Source organism: Pipistrellus kuhlii, unplaced genomic scaffold, assembly GCF_014108245.1.
Source record: "Pipistrellus kuhlii isolate mPipKuh1 unplaced genomic scaffold, mPipKuh1.p scaffold_m20_p_77, whole genome shotgun sequence".
NCBI classification, from domain to species: domain Eukaryota; kingdom Metazoa; phylum Chordata; class Mammalia; order Chiroptera; family Vespertilionidae; genus Pipistrellus; species Pipistrellus kuhlii.
In genome coordinates this window covers 154,593-171,936 of record NW_023425581.1, presented here as the reverse complement: position 1 = coordinate 171,936, position 17,344 = coordinate 154,593, and the positions used below count along the sequence as shown (strand labels likewise).

General features: G+C 56.2%; 1 protein-coding gene across 3 annotated transcripts; it reads right to left on the bottom strand.

Annotated features, from left to right (window-relative positions):
• Positions 1–3,581: 3,581 nt before the first annotated feature.
• CD3E (CD3e molecule) lies at positions 3,582–13,213 on the bottom strand. 3 transcript variants are annotated; one of them, XM_036423118.2, is made up of 9 exons: positions 13,152–13,213; positions 12,939–13,043; positions 10,936–10,956; positions 9,928–9,942; positions 7,546–7,569; positions 6,367–6,582; positions 5,170–5,334; positions 4,698–4,744; positions 3,582–3,758 (listed from the first exon to the last, which is right to left on the bottom strand). In XM_036423118.2, exons 2-9 carry the CDS (start codon positions 12,985–12,987, stop codon positions 3,702–3,704), a joined length of 594 nt encoding a protein of 197 aa, XP_036279011.1. In that variant the 5' UTR covers positions 12,988–13,043; positions 13,152–13,213; the 3' UTR covers positions 3,582–3,701. The 3 variants fall into 3 exon arrangements, with proteins under 3 accessions (XP_036279011.1, XP_036279014.1, XP_036279013.1); XM_036423121.2 differs by lacking the exon at positions 7,546–7,569 and having other exon boundaries at positions 12,939–13,204; XM_036423120.2 differs by lacking the exon at positions 9,928–9,942 and having other exon boundaries at positions 12,939–13,204.
• Positions 13,214–17,344: the final 4,131 nt, after the last annotated feature.

Genomic DNA, 17,344 nt, shown 5'->3' with positions numbered 1-17,344 from the left:
CGGTGGAGGGGTCACCGCGACGATCCGGTGGAGGGGTCACAGTGGGGGGTCACCGCGACAATCCGGTGGAGGGGTCACAGTGGGGGGTCACCGCGACAATCCGGTGGAGGGGTCACAGTGGGGGGTCAGTGTGACTCACCGCGACGATCCCGGTGGAGGGGTCACAGTGGGGGGTCACCGCGACGATCCGGTGGAGGGGTCACAGTGGGGGGTCAGTGTGACAATCCCGGTGGAGGGGTCACAGTGGGGGGTCACCGCGACGATCCGGTGGAGGGGTCACAGTGGGGGGTCAGTGTGACAATCCCGGTGGAGGGGTCACAGTGGGGGGTCACAGTGGGGGGTGTGTGTGACGATCCCGGTGGAGGGGTCACAGTGGGGGGGGGTCTGTGTGACGATCCCAGTGGAGGGGTCACAGTGGGGGGTCACCGTGAAGATCCCGGTGGAGGGGTCACAGTGGGGGGTCAGTGTGATGATCCCGGTGGAGGGGTCACAGTGGGGGGTCAGTGTGACGATCCCGGTGGAGGGGTCACAGTGGGGGGTCAGTGTGATGATCCCGGTGGAGGGGTCACAGTAGGGAGGTTAGTGTGATGATCCCGGTGGAGGGGTCACAGTGGGGGGTCAGTGTGATGATCCCGGTGGAGGGGTCACTGTGGGGGTCACCATGATGATCCCGGTGGAGGGGTCACAGTGGAGGGGTCACTGTGGGGTGTCATAGTGGAGGGGGTCACAGTGGAGAGGTCACTATGGGGAGATCACCATGACAATCCTGGTGGTGTTAGTGTGATGATCCTGGTGGGGGGGTCCCAGTGGGAGGGGTCCCAGTGGGGGTCCCAGTGGGAGTCCCAGTGGGGGGGACACAGTGGGGGGTCCCAGTGGGGGGGACACAGTGGGGGCCCCAGTGGGGGGGACACAGTGGGGGCCCCAGTGGGGGACACACAGTGGGGGTCCCAGTGTGGGTTCCAGTGGGGGACACAGTGGGGGTCCCAGTGGGGGGACACACAGTGGGGGGTCCCAGTGGGGGTCCCAGTGGGGGTTCCAGTGGGGGGACATACAGTGGGGGGTCCCAGTGGGGGGTCCCAGTGGGGGTTCCAGTGGGGGACACACAGTGGGGGATCCCAGTGGGGGTCCCAGTGGGGGTCCCAGTGGAGAGTCACTGTGGGGGGTCACTGTGGGGATCCCAGTGGGGGTCCCAGTGGGGGGACACAGTGGAGGTCCCAGTGGGGGGTCCCAGTGGGGGTCCCAGTGGGGGGTCACTGTGGGGGTCCCAGTGGGGGGTCCCAGTGGGGGGACACAGTGGGGGTCCCAGTGAAGGTCACAGTGCGGGTCCCAGTGGGGGTCCCAGTGGGGGGACACAGTGGAGGTCCCAGTGGGGGTCCCAGTGCGGGTCCCAGTGGGGGGACACAGTGGGGGTCCCAGTGGAGGTCCCAGTGGGGGGTCCCAGTGCGGGTCCCAGTGGGGGTCCCAGTGGGGGTCCCAATGGGGGTCCCAGTGGGGGGACACAGTGGAGGTCCCAGTGGGGGTCCCAGTGCGGGTCCCAGTGGGGGTCCCAGTGGGGGTCCCAGTGGAGGTCCCAGTGGGGGTCCCAGTGCGGGTCCCAGTGGGGGTCCCAGTGGGGGTCCCAGTGGGGGGACACAGTGGAGGTCCCAGTGGGGGTCCCAGTGCGGGTCCCAGTGGGGGGACACAGTGGGGGTCCCAGTGGAGGTCCCAGTGGGGGTCCCAGTGCGGGTCCCAGTGGGGGTCCCAGTGCGGGTCCCAGTGGGGGTCCCAGTGGGGGGACACAGTGGAGGTCCCAGTGGGGGTCCCAGTGCGGGTCCCAGTGGGGGGACACAGTGGGGGTCCCAGTTGAGGTCCCAGTGGGGGTCCCAGTGGAGGTCCCAGTGGGGGTCCCAGTGCGGGTCCCAGTGGGGGTCCCAGTGGGGGGACACAGTGGAGGTCCCAGTGGGGGTCCCAGTGCGGGTCCCAGTGGGGGGACACAGTGGGGGTCCCAGTGGAGGTCCCAGTGGGGGTCCCAGTGCGGGTCCCAGTGGGGGTCCCAGTGCGGGTCCCAGTGGGGGGACACAGTGGGGGGACACAGTGGAGGTCCCAGTGGGGGTCCCAGTGCGGGTCCCAATGGGGGGACACAGTGGGGGGTCACCGTGACGATCCCGGTGGAGGGGTCACAGTGGGGGGGGTCACCGTGATGATCCCGGTGGAGGGGTCACAGTGGGGGGTCAGTGTGACGATCCCGGTGGAGGGGTCACAGTGGGGGGTCAGTGTGACGATCCCGGTGGAGGGGTCACAGTGGGGGTTACCGTGATGATCCCGGTGGAGGGGTCACAGTGGGGGGGGTCACCGTGACGATCCCGGTGGAGGGGTCACAGTGGGGGGTCACCGCGACGATCCCGGTGGAGGGGTCACTGTGGAGGGGTCACTGTGGGGTGTCATAGTGGAGGGGGTCACAGTGGAGAGGTCACTATGGGGAGATCACCATGACAATCCTGGTGGTGTTAGTGTGATGATCCTGGTGGGGGGGTCCCAGTGGGAGGGGTCCCAGTGGGGGTCCCAGTGGGGGGGACACAGTGGGGGGTCCCAGTGGGGGGGACACAGTGGGGGGTCCCAGTGGGGGGGACACAGTGGGGGTCCCAGTGGGGGTCACTGTGGTGTGCAGCATCTGGATCATGATTGCCCCGGAGCTGTCCCCTTGGCATTGGGGACACAGTGCCAGGCTCTGCTCCGGGCACAGGGCGCAGTCAGGGCGGAGGCAGCCGCAGCCTCTGACCTCGCAGACGTTGTGTGCTGCCTCTGCAGATGGTGGAGGCCCAGGCCTGGACCTGCCCTACCTGGGCTCTGCTTTGCCTCTGCGGCTCTGCCGTTCTGCTGAGGAGAGGCAGGAGGGGCAGGGTGTGCCCGCGGTTCCTAGGGGTGAGGTGGTGCCACTGGGGAGACCCCCCTGCCCCCGCCCCCCTGGGCCCTGCACCGGTCACCCGCTGCCCGCACGCCTCTGAAGCCTCTGCCGGCCTCACCCGGTGCGGACTGGCCCCCGTCCTCTGCCGCCTCGGACGTTTTGCCCAGGAGAAGGGAGTCAATGGCTAACTGTCCTCTCTCTGGCTCCCCAGTGATCTCTCAGAGACCCCGCCGCCCGCCGGGCAGACAGAGGCGCCGGCCTGGGGACCCGCGGGGACTGTCCCAGGCGGCCCGGAGGCCTCCAGGAAGAGGACAGCGGTTCTGTCAGCCACGGGCACTTTATTCTCCTCTCCGCAGAGCCCAGCACGGTCCGGAGGGAAGGGACCTGGGAGGGCAGGGGGAGGGGAGGGGAAGCTCCGCGGACCTGCCAGCCGGACCCAGGGCGGCGCGGAGCGTCCCCGAGGGAGAGCTGGGCCAGCGGACGGCAGGGGGACAGTGAGGGTGGCGGCTTGGTCGCAGGGGCAGGAGGGCGCTGAGGACCCCAGAGGAGGGAGGAGGGAGTGTGGGGAAGAGCAGACGCAGATGTCCCGGCCGGAGTGCAGGGTGGTAGGTGAGTAGCGCCATTTCAAAGAAGGAAGCAGCAATATCCTGGGATGGCTTCCAGCAGAGGTGCGGGAGGGGGGAGCGTGGGGGGGGGGGGCGGGCTGCAGGGAAGCTCCCCTCCGGGCAGGGGGACGGATCTCCTGGGGTCCAGGGCGGAGCGGTGCCGGTGCCGGGAGAGGGAGGAGCCTGCCACGGGAGGCGGGTCCTCAGGAGGGTCAGACGCCTCTCTGGTTCAGTCCGGAGTACAGGTCCCTCTGGCCTTTCCTGATGGGCTGGGGGGAGGGAAGGAGGTCAGCAGGGCGGGAGCACGCGGGGGCCTCCGAGGATCCAGCTCCAGAGCAAAGCAAGAGCCTTGGGCCGGCGCGGGAGGCAGGCTGGCATTGCCTGGCATTGCCTGGCTCCGGTCCCTCCCTGGGAGCCAGCGACCCTTCTCAGCAGTGAGAGTGGAAAGACGCGCCTCCGGGCTCTGGCCAGAGCTGCAGTCACGGGGGCACAGTGACTGCACGTGCTTCTGGTGCCAGTGAATGTCTGTGGGTGTCCGGGTGAGAGCAGCAGTGTTTAACAGCTGCAGTCACACACCGCGCCACTCAGAGGAACCCGATGGCCGTCCGCTAGCCAGGCAGCAGCCCTCCCCTGGCCAGTCAGAGGCGGGCCAGGGCGCCGAGGCTGGGTGTCCGGCCGTGTGTGTGTGTGTGTGTGTGTGTGTGTGTGTGTGTGCTCGCGTGTGTGTGTGTGAGGGAGAGCTCTATGTCCGTGACATTCGACAACTGGCATGGCTGCACAGGTGCATGCGGGGAGCATTTACACGTGTGTTTTTCCCATGGCTGTGTCCCAGCTGAGGGAGAAATAAGCCAGCCTTGTTTGTCTGGCTCAGTGGATGGCGTGCCGGCCCACAGATCGATGGGTCCCGGGTTAGATTCTGATCAAGGGCCGCACCCCCAGGCTGCAGGCTCATCCCGGAGGGGGACGTGCGGAGGCAGCGGATCAATGATTCTCTTCATCACTCTGTCTCTCTTCCTCTCCCAAATCAATGCAAATACGTTAAAAAAGGAGAAAAGAGCCAGCCGCTCCGCGGTGGTGGAACTGGCAGCCTCCCGGTGAGGGCAGAGGCGGCCTGGGGGGTCTTGGGGTTGAGCGGGGGCTGTAAGGTGTGACAGGGATGAGCAGTCCCACTGTCCCCCCTCTAGACCCGGCCCCTCCGTCCGCGTTACCTCATAGTCCGGGTTGGGCACCGGTGGCGGCCTCTCCTTGTTTTGTCCTGCAGGGGGGGGGGGGGATTGGTTTTCATGCGGGAACGCCACCAGATGGAGGACGCACCCCCTTCCCTCCTCTCCCTCTCCCTCTTCCAGTCCAGCCACCTCTTCTCTCTTCCCCGAGCCCATCCCGAACGCCCCCCTGCTCCACCATCTTGTGGCTCCTCAGCTCCAGGTGCTCCCCGGCTCCCTTTGGGGAGGAAGGGAGGGAAGGAAAGGCGGAGCGGTGCCCCGGGCGGGCGGAGCCCCAGGCGCTGGAGGGAGCCCTGCCCAAAGGAATGCTCGCCCTTTCTGAGGGGAAGGCGAGGCGATCTGAGGCTGGAGCCCTGTCAGGATCACGGCCACACAGTGAGGGCCCTGCGGACGCCGTCCTGCCCGCGGGCCTCGCTGCCCGCCCCGCCGGCCGCTCCTCCCGCAGCCCCGCTCTCACCGCCGGGCCGGCCGCCGCCCCCGCCTCTGGCCACCGGCTTGGCCCTGGCCTTCCTGCTCTTGCTCCAGCGGTACACCAGCAGCAGCACGCCCAGCGTGAGGCACACGTCGGCCACGATGATGCCGGCCACGGCCATCAGGTCCACCTCCATGCAGTTCTCACACACTGCGGGCGGCGGGGAGGGCAAGTCACCGAGACGGCAGACACAGGACCCCGAGGCCAGGAGGGACAGGCCAGGCTCTCCCTTCAGGCCTCACGCCCGGCCATCGCTAGCACCAGCCCCCGTGCAGGACGTTGTAACAGCCACAGAGCGTGGCGTCCTGGGGAGAAGCTCTGGCCTCAGACAGTCCGGCTCAAGTCCCAGCTCCTTGCTCTCTGCCGCGAGGACGAGAATGTGCTCTCAGCCCCCATACATGCCCCCTCATCTCTGTGGGAAGCACAGGCTACTTCACTTGTATGGTTGTTGAGAGGACGACATGAGAGGAAAAAGTCCGCCATGGCCGGTGTGGCTCAGTGGATAGAGCATCTGCCTGTGGACCAAAGGGTCCCAGGTTCAATTCCGGTCAAGGGCATGTACCTCGTCGCAGGCTCCTCCCCAGCGCGGTCCTGGTCAGGCGCGTTGCAGGAGGCAACCAATCGATGTATTTCTCTCACATCGACGTTTCTCTCTGTCTCTCCCGCTCTCTCCCTCTACCTAAGAATCAATGGAAAAATATCCCCAGATGAGGACTGACAAAAACACAAAGCCCCCGGCCAGTCTATGGTATAGTGCTTGAGACGTAAGCACCCCATAAATGCCAGCTGCCGTCAGGGTTTACTGCGATGCCTGGGCGCTGCCATTTACCACAGCATCTTTGAGTCTCTCTGCCAGTCCTTCGGAAGGATGCACATCTGGCTAAAGCGTCAGGTGAGCTCACGTGGTGTGCCGTCACGGGGTGTGGGGTGTGCGTAAGGCCAGGGCCCCCTCCTGTCTCCCAGGAGTTGCTGTAGATGGCGTGCTGACGGAGCTGGCCTAGGCAGTCCCCCCGCCCCCCGTTGGTGTTTAACCGGAGTTGCAGAAAACGTGGTGCCGTGGGGCCCAGAGTGTAGGGGAGGCACAGAGAGGCGGGGCTGTGAGCTGGGGAGGGGGTGACGGAGGAGCCCTTTGAGATGGTCCTCCCTAAAGGGCCTAGCAGTGCTTGCTGAGACCCGCATTACCTCTTGCTTTCAGGTAGAGATAGTGGCGACTGCTATCATCTTTGTAGCAGCTGTAATGGCCACTGTCTTTCATTTCGGAGAAATTGTCTATTAACAGATGTTCCTCGTTATGACTGGATATTTCTACGCCATCTTTTGTCCATTTTATTTGATCAGAATCAGGGTCCTCAGGACATGTCAATTCCACGCTGGTTCCGGAGATGGAGACTTTAAATGCTGGGGAGTGGAGAGAAGAGAGGGAAATCAGAAGAAGAAACCAGTAAGATTTCAGGAAATGCAAAGTAGTAACAAAAGAGCCAACCATGCCGAAACCAGTTTGGCTCAGTGATAGAGCGTCGGTTTGCGTGTGGACTGAGGGGCCCCGGGTTCGATTCCGGTCAAGGGAATGTGCATTGGTTGTGGGCACATCCCCGGTGGGGGGTGTGTAGGAGGCAGCTGGTCGATGTTTCTCTCTCATTGATGTTTCTGGCTATCTCTCTCCATTCCCCTCTGTAGGAAGTCAATGGAATATATTAAAAAAAAAAAAAAAAAAAAAAAAAAAGAGCCAACCAGATGCAGAAAGTCATCTGTCATTCAGGTCTTAGATTTTGTTGTCAAAAGGGAACTCTGTTGGCAGGAAGGTATGACAATGGGGTCATACAAAAGGGGGCTTAGCCATGGCCAGTATTGTTCAGTGGTTAGGGCGTTAGCCCACACATGGAAGGGTCTTGGGTTGGATTCCTGGTCAAGGGCACGTAGCAGGGTTTCAGATTTGCTCCCTGTCCCTGGTTGGGGAGTGTGCGGGTGGCACCCGATCGATGTGTCTCTCTCACATAGATGTTTCTCTCTCCCTTCCTTTTTCCCTCCCTTTCTCCCACTCTTCTCTCTCTGAAAACCAATGGAAAAAATATCCTTGGGTGAGGATTAGCAAAACCAACCTCCTCCCCCCAACAATAACAACGGGACTAGACAACTTTTTGAAGGTGACGCTAGTGCTTAGGAATGGACACGGGGACTTGGGAAGGAGCGGGTGGAAGCAGAGAAAGACTTCACAAGTCCCTGCTTGCAACGCGTCTGAACAGGAGCTGGGAACACACTGTTGGCAGGGCCCCCTCTCGGGAGCGCCTCACTCCTTTCCTTTCCTTCTGGCCTTACTGACTCGCACCCTCACCAGGCACACCTCAGCGAGGGCTGACTTACTCTTTGCAGGAGATGGAGAGTCACCTGGAAGTGAGAAGAGGAAGGGATGGTGAGGAAATGACGTTGTTGGTAAAAATTTTCAAGTCCCCAGGGATCCCCAAGAGGGCCCGTCCTTAGGGTACCCTAAGCCGGAAAGGGGTACACTCTGTTGTTAGTCCATGAGGTAACTTTATAGATGCAACTCAGACACGTCAAATTGAAAACATACCAGCATGTGCCCTTAAACTATGGAAAGCACTATAGACATTTTAAGGGAATGGTTCTTCCCATAAAAAGTGGCTTTATTTTAAATGTCCCTGAATATAACCAACTCCCGGCTATTTTGTGGAGGGAGGACGCCTGGAATCCCTTATGGAGTTGGGGGTCCAGCACGTCCCCCACAGCGACGACCTCCCCCGCGGCTGCGGGCTGCGGTGTGTGCTCGCCTCTTGGAAGGCTGCTGGCTGGGACTCTGGCGGCACTGGCTGTGCTGCAGCCCGGACAGGGCGCCTGAGAGGAGAGGGGCGGTGCAAAGGGACAGCCTGCCCGCCGGCGTGGCTCAGAGGTTGTTGACCTATGAACCAGGGGGTCACGGATCCATTCCTGGTCAGGACACAGGCCCAGGTTGCAGGCTCGAACCCCAGTGTGGGGCGTGCAGGAAGCAGCCGATCAATGATTCTCTCTCATCATTAATGTCTTTCTCTCTCTCTCTTCTTCTCTGACATCAATAAAAATATATTGAGAGAGAGAGAGAGAGAGAGAGAGAGAGAGAGAGAGAGAGAGAGAGCCCTCTCTCTGTTGAGGGTGTTTTGCTACAGGTGCTACTGGGGACAGGTCACTGGGCCGAATCCAAAGTCCCGTGTTTGAATTCCAGATCTGCCTTAGGCTGTGGCCAGGGCAGGCAAGGCGTTTTAACTGCTCCAAGCCACAGTTCTTATCTGGAAGATGGAGCTATAAAACATCTGCCTCACCAGGTATCTGTGAGAACCAGATGGATTAGGAAGGAGAGAACGGGCGGCGCAGAGCAGATGCGTGAGAACAAGGTGAGTTCTCCCTCCCTTCGCTGGAAGGTTCCGCTCCCGAGGGGCACAGTGCTGAGCCTCTCTCTGGCTGAGATCCCAGAAATGTAAACAAGCCGTCCCCACGTCTGTCCGTCTGCCACTAACTGGGAGTGGAGTATAATGATAATAGACCGTCGATAATATTTTGACTTAGGAATAATTTTTCAGCACTGCCATTTTTTAGAAATGTTAAACAAATGAGAAATCGTACATAAAACCATTTAAAAGGAAGTAGACATTTCACTGCTTGGTGTGTGGACAAGAAAATGTAAAGAAAATTGTTCACAGCCTATATCAGCACAAATTTAGCGGCAGAGCCTCGGCTCACAATGCTCACACAAAGGCCCAGTGCTCACGCTCTCCACACAAGCCCGGGCGCAGTGTTCACAGAGGCTGAGAACGCGAGCTTCAGGGTCAGCTAGGCCTGCATTTTCACTAACCTCTGTGACTGGACTATTGACTTCCGTTCTAACCTTGGTTTTCTGCAGAATAGGGATGTTAGATGAGACGTGAGTAAATATGCAGGGTAGAACCCAGAACATCCATGCTCAGTGACCTTCAGTGCCTGTTATCTAAGCTGCATGCTTCCCATATGATAACAGCTAAAATTCACCAACTGTCTTCCAGCCCAGATAACATCCTGTGAGAACTACTCATCAGCCCTCATAACAGCCCTGCAACCTGCGTGTCCTTGTTCTTTCCATTTCACACATGACGATGCTGTGGGACGGAGAGGTTCCAGAAATTAGTCAAAGGAGCCAGCAAGCCAGCCCTGCCGGGACTCAGATACGGCCGCCAGCCTCAGAGTTAGACTCTCAGCCTCCTCCTGCGCAGCCCACCCTTCTGCCTAAAATACTATTTTCCCCTAAAATACAAGCTCATGATTTCAAACTCAGCTTCCCCAGCTACTCTCTGCAGAGTTTACCACTCTTTATATTTTACTTTGCTCTGCATCTGCCCACCTCATAGCAGACAACACACTGTGCCACACACATTTGCTTCTTGAGGGGAGGAATTAATGATGCGTGCATGTGTCTGATCACTCACGCTCTCAAAGAATATGCATGGAGCACCTGTTCTGTGCCGGCCAGCTGACTCAGACACCGTCTCTGCCTGCAGTGACCTCGAGATTCACACCAGCGCTGTGGTGGCTCTGCCCTCACCCACAGGCATCTTCCCGGAGTGTGCGCTCAGGGACACGCGTGGCCCACACGCCCACTGGAGGAGGCTGGCACGTTTCCTCTAGCAGTTCTGGTCCTCAGTGTGTGTTATGGCGACTGTCCCCCACCACCATTTGGTTCCACATTTGAAAGGAGGTTGTAAAGAGGAAACATTCTCTTACCACTGTCTTTATTCTCTGAAAGAGAAAGCATGAGAAACCGTTAGCAACACTTCTAGCAGCTGTGAGATCAGAGCCCGCTCCGGGAGTGAGCACTGTCCCCCAGCCTCTAGGCACATGCTCTCCGCGTGGCCCTTCGTCCTACGTTAGACAACCGATGGCCACGTACACACGTGAATTCTGAGTCATCATCTCACAACACATACACAACCATCACACTGCACACCTCACACTTACACCGAATCAGCTGTCCCTCTACCGCGGGGAGCGGGAGCAGCAGCTGGTCCGCGTGCTGCCGCAGCGAGCCTGAGGCCTACACCGAACAGAAGCCAAAGCTGAGCACAGTCAACGCCAAGCGGCAACAGCCTTCAGAAGGGACGAGCTGTCTGCAGCGCACTGCGTGCTGCACACCCCCCTTTGTCAGTGCTGAGCGCCGGAGCCTGCTGCGTGGCAGGAGAAGGAAAAGGAAGAAAAGGCCCCACGGACGCTGAGCGCAGGTCGGCACCGTGACGGCTCCCAGGTCCTCGCTCAGCCTGGAGCAGCTGGCAGGCTGGGGAGTCTCCCCACACTGGGACACGGACACTGCTGCTGGACAGAGACTGCAGCCCCGGCATGTCCCACATGCAAGCATGTGCACGCGTACACACACACACACACACACACACGCACGCACACACGCACACACATGTACTCGCACGCAGAGTATTACATTCCCTCCTTAAAACCTCACACCAACTATGGATGCAAGTGATTAAATGGTTGGCACTTTCATCTCGCAGCCGTACTTGTTTCCTCTGAATTGTCAGGGCTCACTCATTGCCACGGTCTCTACAATTCCCCTCTCCCTGGCTACAGCCAGACCTCCAGAATCAGGAAGGAAAAGCAAAGACCAGGTGGCAGGAACCCCTGCTGCGTGCCCAGGGAAGCCCTGTGGGAGGCCAGCTCCCCTCACACCTAAAGAATGTGGGCGGGTTTCATAACGAGGAAAGAACAGGAAAGAACGCAACTCACCTTCTTGCCCCCAAGCGCCAACTGGAACAAAATCAGAAGGAAACCGTTAGTCAGTGTGGTGCCTGCAGTCCCAGGCAGAGGCCTGTCCTGTCCGGCCCTTTCTGGACACTGATTGCCCTGCCCACACCCTGCGGGTGAGTCACTTCTGTACCCCAACTCCTAGCCAAGCCAGGGTGAAACAGAGCAGGAGAGCACCTCGCATTCAGCGCGAAAGCAGTGTTTGACAAACAGTGGGGAGACAAAGCCGGCTGCTTTCTGGGTGATGGGAGGGAGAAGGCAGCCACGCCTTCACGGTGGAAACTGGTCTCCGACCAGGGAGGCCCATGAGCTCCTGGCAGGGCCGTGGGGGGGGGGGACAGGGACGGGGGAGGTGTGCATGCGGGGGCCGATGTCTCAGTGTTTCCGTTTGTTTTGCATTTGGGAGACGGACATGTTTGAGGCCCTGGTTGCTCACAGGTGCAGTCTGTACAACAGAGAAGCCTGGCCCCTCCCAGGCCCCGGCCCTCGCTCTGCAGTAACTGGGATTCGTCACCCTGACCAGTTTCCCTGGGTTTGCCTGACAGGTCTCTGTGTGCCCAGCCCTGTCTTACCCAAAGCCCCCACACTGGCTGAGACTACGCCAGTGCCCCTTTCCTACACTCACAGCAGGTGGCACATCCTCATGGGGCCAAATGGCCATTTCTCCCTCCTTTTCTCTCCCTTCCTCCCTCCCACCCCCTCTCCTTTTCTCTCTGCAAAGCATCCTTTATCCTATAGGCCTCTAAGGGAACTGCCCGCCCTCTTCCTCAGGAGCCACCCCTGCACCTGACACTCAGCATGTGTCCCTGGGACCAGGACCAGGAATGGACTGAGCCTCAGAGCCTGTTAGACACAGAATCACAACCCCTATCCCAAGCCCCAGCCCAAGCTGCAGCCTAACAAGGTCCAGCCGGTGTGTGCACATTCAGGCCCAAGACACTCAGGAGGAGCCGGCCGGGCAGACCCTGCGGTGACGGCTGGGGTGCAAGCCCGCCAGGGGCACTTCCCAGGGCCCTGAAACCAGGGTCCGGGACCATCGCCTGTTGCGGTGCAGCCCCTATGGGTGCAGCTTGCAGAGAGAGACAGTGCTCAGGTGAACTCAGCACTCCCATGAGGTTTGAAACAAGCTCTTTACCCTCAGTAAGGATCAATTTCTTCATCTACAAAATCGGAGGTGATGTTTACCCTCCAAGATGGATGTGAGGATAACCTGGGTAACACATGTGAAGGTTTTTATTTATTTATTTTTTTACAGAATATCTAGAACTCAATAAATGGCCACCTTAAAGAAATGTATCATATATAAAATATTAGAGGCCTGGCGCACCAATTCAGGCATGGGTGGCATCCTCGTCCTGGCTGACAACCGGGGCGATTGGGGCCGGCTGGCAGGGTGAGGGTCTGCAGGAGGTTGGCCGTGGGAGCGCACTGACCACCAGAGGCCAGCTCCTATGTGACTCCCCTGGTGGTCAGCACATGTCAAAGTGACCAGTCAACTGATTGTTTGGCCCACTGGTTGTAACGGTCACTTAGGCTTTTATATATATAGATTGAAAACACTCTTGGTTATTTACCCATCATTCCACTTTGCTTCACAAATGACTTCACACCATGGAAAGCTCTTGAGTCACTGAGAAGAACCGAAAACTATGGAGTATTTTGCTGTCTCAAGTGAAGCTGGCTACGCCCTGCACAGAGCTGGGGTTCAACCAGTCAGCATCCCCCTAACAAGGAGCACCCTCAGCTCTGCTCATTGCCTTCAAATCAGCTCCCAAGGGCTGGGAGGCCAGGGACGGGAGGAGATGCTACTTGAAGGTACAAAGCCCAGTTTCAGGAGAGATAATCACCCCACTGCTCTCCTCAGCTGCCTCTGAGAATCCAGCCACGTTTCCCCATCAGCCTCCGCTACCGTGACACATGCAGCCCCTTACACCTCCCAGTGCATGATGCCCCTGGCCTTGCCCTTTTCGATTCATCCTACTCACCGGATAAGAGGCAGAGCCCCAGGACGCTCCAGAGCTTCCCCGATGGCATCTTCCTCCCCGGAACTCACTGAATGGAGATGGTGCAGGCCCGCTGGCCTAGAGCTTCTGGAAGAGAAACCAATGACCTTTTGCGGACTCCCGCTGAGGACGAGGACTCTGGGCCACTGCTCCCAGTGCTGGGTGAGAAGGGGGCTTTGGAAGAGGGAGACACACCATCACCCGAAGCAGGCACCAGGGCTGGGAGGGGAGGCGGGCTCTGAGCCGACACAGGAAGTGGGGGGGTGGGGAGCCTTGGGCCTGCTGGGCTCAACGTCACTTGGAAACGGTCGGTCGAGGCAGAGGCAGCCACCTGTGTTGGTGGGGAGCTGGGTCCCATCTCTTTTCACAGGACAAGTGAGAGGACTGGCAGAACTGAGGGCACAGCGAACAGTACGTGCCATTTAGCTGCTGGGGCCTGGCACAGTGCACCCCCACATTGGAGACCCCTTCCCAGGCACCCTTCCCCCAACGAGTTGTGACAGGAAGAGAAAAGCTCTGTGCGGTGTGGGCTGGGAGCGGCGGGTGCTGTGATCTTACTGACAAAACTATTGGCTTAAAAGCACGTTGACTTAAAACTACAAGAGGCCATTTTTTGGCCTAAAAGATTTATAAAAACACTTACAAACACAACATTCAACACTGGAGAAGTAAAGAGTGAGAGTGTCAAAATCTGCTGGCGTGTATAGACTGATATAGTCTTTCTTGATTGTTAACAATGCATGGAATCACATGCCTACTTTATGCCAGGAGCCATGCTAAGGGCTTTACCAATACATCGCATTTAATCCTCAAAACAACCTGTGAGGGAGGCATTATTATCCCCATCTCATACTCTAGCAAACAGATGCTCAGACAAGTGATCTAACTTGTTGCAGAGCTGAAATCCTAGGAGTTGCTTTGGCAAAATCCACTTATTTAGTCAATATTTAATGTCTACTGTCCTGTAGTATATGCTGCATACTAGTCATATAGCAGTAACATGCTAGCTAGTCCTTGTGGAGAATGAAAAGAAGTGTGGACACTAAATAGATTATTTCAGGGGATTGAGGCTGAGAAAGAGAAAAAAGATGCTATAGGAGTGATGGAAGGGGGTTTGACATAGTCCAGGAGGCGGAGAAGGTCTTGAGGGTGACATCTGAGCTAAACTGTGATGGGTGAATAGGAGTGAACCAGGTAGCAGGGAAACAACTATTCCAGATGAACTCCTTTAACTTTTTCTTGTCTAAGCCCTTTTCTGTCCTTTAATTCTAAATGATAGTCTTGTTGGGTAGAATAACCTTGGTTGTAGGTCCTTGCTTTTCATCACTTTGAATATTTCTTGCAATTCTCTTCTGGCCTGCAAAGTTTCTGTTAAGAAATAAGCTGGGGGAAAAAAGAAAAAAAAGAAAAAAGAAAAAGAAATCAGCGGACAGTGTTATGGGTACCCTTGAAGGTAACTGCTTTTCTCTTGCTGCTTTTAAGATTCTTTCTTTGTCTTTAACCTTTGGCATTTTAATTATAATGTGTGTTGGTGTGTGCCTCTTTGGGTTCCTCTTGTTTGGGAGTCTCTGTACTTCCTGGACTTGTAAATCTATTTCTTTCACCAGGTAGGGGAAGTTTTCTGTCATTATTATTATTTTTTTTTTCCAATTTCTTGCCCTATCTTCTCCTTTTCCATGATAAATGTTGGTATGCTTGAAGTTGTCCCAAATGCCCCTCACAACTATTCTCATATTTTTGGATTTGTTTTAAAAATATATATGTTTTTATTGATTTTTAGAGAGAGATGGAGAGGGAGAGAGGGATAAAAGCATTGGTGAGAGATAAAGATTGATGGGCTGCTTCCTGCATGCCCCCCTACTGGGGATCAAGCCCACAACCCAAGTATGCACCCTAACCAGGAATTGAACCAGTGAACTCTTGGTGCATGGGATGACACTCAACCAACTGAGCTACACCAGCTGGGCGATGGATTCTTTTTTCTTTTTGCTGTTCTGATTGGGTGTTTTTTGCTTCATTATATTCCAAATTGCTGATTTGATTCTTAGATTCATGTACTCTACTGTTTATTCTCTGTAAATTATTCATTTCAGTTAATGTAGCCTTCATTTCTGATTGGTCCTTTTTTATGCTGTTAAGGTTCTCATTAAGTTCCTTGAGCATCTCTATAACTAGTGTTTTGAGCTCTATATCCAGTAGATTGCTTGTCTCCATTTTGTTCAGTTTTTTTTTCTGGTGTTTTGTTCTGTTCTTTCATTTGGAACATGTTTCCTTATCTCCTTACTTTGGCAGCCTCTCTGTGTTTGTTTATATGGATTAGGTAGAGCTGCTATGTCTCTCAGACTTGATAGAGTGGCCTGCAGAAGTAGGTGTTCTATAGGGTCCAGTTCCACAGCCTTCTCTATTATCCCAGCTAGAAACTCAAGGTGTGCCCCTGAGTGGGCTGTATACCCTCTTATTGTAGTTGAGTCTTGGTTGCAGTTGGTATTTCAATGGGAACAATTTACCCAGTCTGATCAGCTGCAAGGACTGGCTATGACCACTGGCAACAGACCTTCAATCAATTTGGAGGATCAACTGTGTAGGGACCCGTTTCACAGAGCAGGACTTACTTCAGCAGGGCTCTGGTACCCACTGAGTCTGCCCTTGAGTGTGTTGCTCATGAAGGTGGTTGGGTGATGGTGCTGTGATGTGACCTGAAGCTCTCCACTGGGTGCACAGGATCTGAGGTCTTCCAGAAGGTGCAGGTCAAGGTCAGCCACCATCTGTGTTCTGCCTGGGGCCACCTGACATAAACTACAAAGCCATCTGCAGATGGCTGCTTCTTGTGCTGGGCTTGGAGGTGCCCAGGTGAGGCCAAGCTGTGAACCAAGGCTGGCTGCTGTTAGTGTGGGGCCTACGTCAACTTAGCTAGATGTACAGGGCTCCCTTAGGCCAACTTCAAAGACTGACTCTGACCACTGACCACTGACCTCCAACCACCTTGGAGAATCTCCCACGTGTTTGAGAGATTTTAGGAAAATCTGAAGCATGAGCCAAGAAAGGCCATTCCTATGGTAAAGCCCCTGGAAACAGCATGGGTGGGCTAGAAAGTTGTGTGGAGAAGGGTCTCAGGGAATCACCATGGTGGGGCAAACAGCGTAGGCCAAGTTGATGGAGTCTCAGATATGGTGCCCACCTGCTGGCTCTATGGGGCAGAGCTCAGAAAAGGAACAATGGCCTCTGCCAGCACTTCTGTCTGAGAGAAAGCTGCCCCTCCAGCTCTTGCCCTAATGCCAAACAATTCAGTTCCTTCCCACATGTCTCTGGTGCCTTTCAAGATGCTGGATTTCAGAGGGAATGAATCCAGGTCAGTATATGTGCAGGCCCTTTGGGAGGAACTGCCTGGGACTCTAGCAGCCTCAGACTCAATCTCCACTGTTTACAGCCAGAAGATATAGGGTCTTCTCTTCCTGGGATTGGGACCCTAGGCTGGGAGTGGGTCTGGGATTCTCACTCCTCAGGGGGGATTTCCACAAACAAGGTATCACTCCTGATTTTTATCTGCTGCACATGGGTGTGAGACCAGCCCTATCCATTCCTCTGCCTCTCCTATCAGTCTCCACGTGGATTCTTTAATTTTATAGTTATAGGACTTCCATTCAGCTCGATTTCAGGAGTTCTGAATGACGGATTTCTGTAGTTTAGTGTAATTTTGAGGTGGTAGTGGGAGGAGGTGAGCACTGTGTTTACCTATGCTGCTGTCTTGGCTGGAAGTACCTCTGTGTCTAAATACTTTTGTTATAAAGTGGATCTAGACAAGATCAAATGCTGGTGGATTAGACAATATGTGAACTTTTGGATAGCAGGGCTAGCTGAGGCGTTGCATGCAAGGAAATCAAACCCATATCTACAATATGTGCCAATTTCTATAAAATAAAATTAGCATTTTGGGGGAGGAGTACAATTTAATCAACTTGTCCAAGAAGTGACTGCTTGGTTTCCCCCAGGGATGATTCCAAATCAGATGCTCAGCGGTGGACTCTGTTTTGGCAGCAGCAGTAGGTAGACCAGTGGGAGCCCATAGAGTTGGACCCCTAATGTCACCATAGTGACTACACTCATAAACCATTGTCCTTCTATTGGGGTGATTAAGACAGAGGTCAAGTCATTTTCTTCTACTTTGCGTTGTAGTGTCTCTTCCATGATGGCCATCCTCTGGTGAGTGTTAACATGTGACACAAAGATCTTCACACATTATTATTCCCACAGGTCCATACACAAGCTTCTTCTCTATATTTTCTTGCCCCCAATCTTTTAATCTTACACATTCTAGGTCCCTGACCAATAAATTAAATTCTTCACCACTGCCTTCGGATCTCTATATATTCTTACACCAGGTTATGCCT

Excerpts from the sequence above, each read along its gene's own strand:
- CD3E (XM_036423118.2), bottom strand. The coding sequence starts at position 12,987 with ATGCCATCGGGGAAGCTCTGGAGCGTCCTGGGGCTCTGCCTCTTATCC. Across the intron at positions 10,957-12,938 it reads GGGGCTCTGCCTCTTATCCG|TTGGCGCTTGGGGGCAAGAA; the intron begins GTGAGTAGGATG and ends ATTTTGTTCCAG. Across the intron at positions 5,335-6,366 it reads TCTCTACCTGAAAGCAAGAG|TGTGTGAGAACTGCATGGAG; the intron begins GTAATGCGGGTC and ends CGCCGCCCGCAG.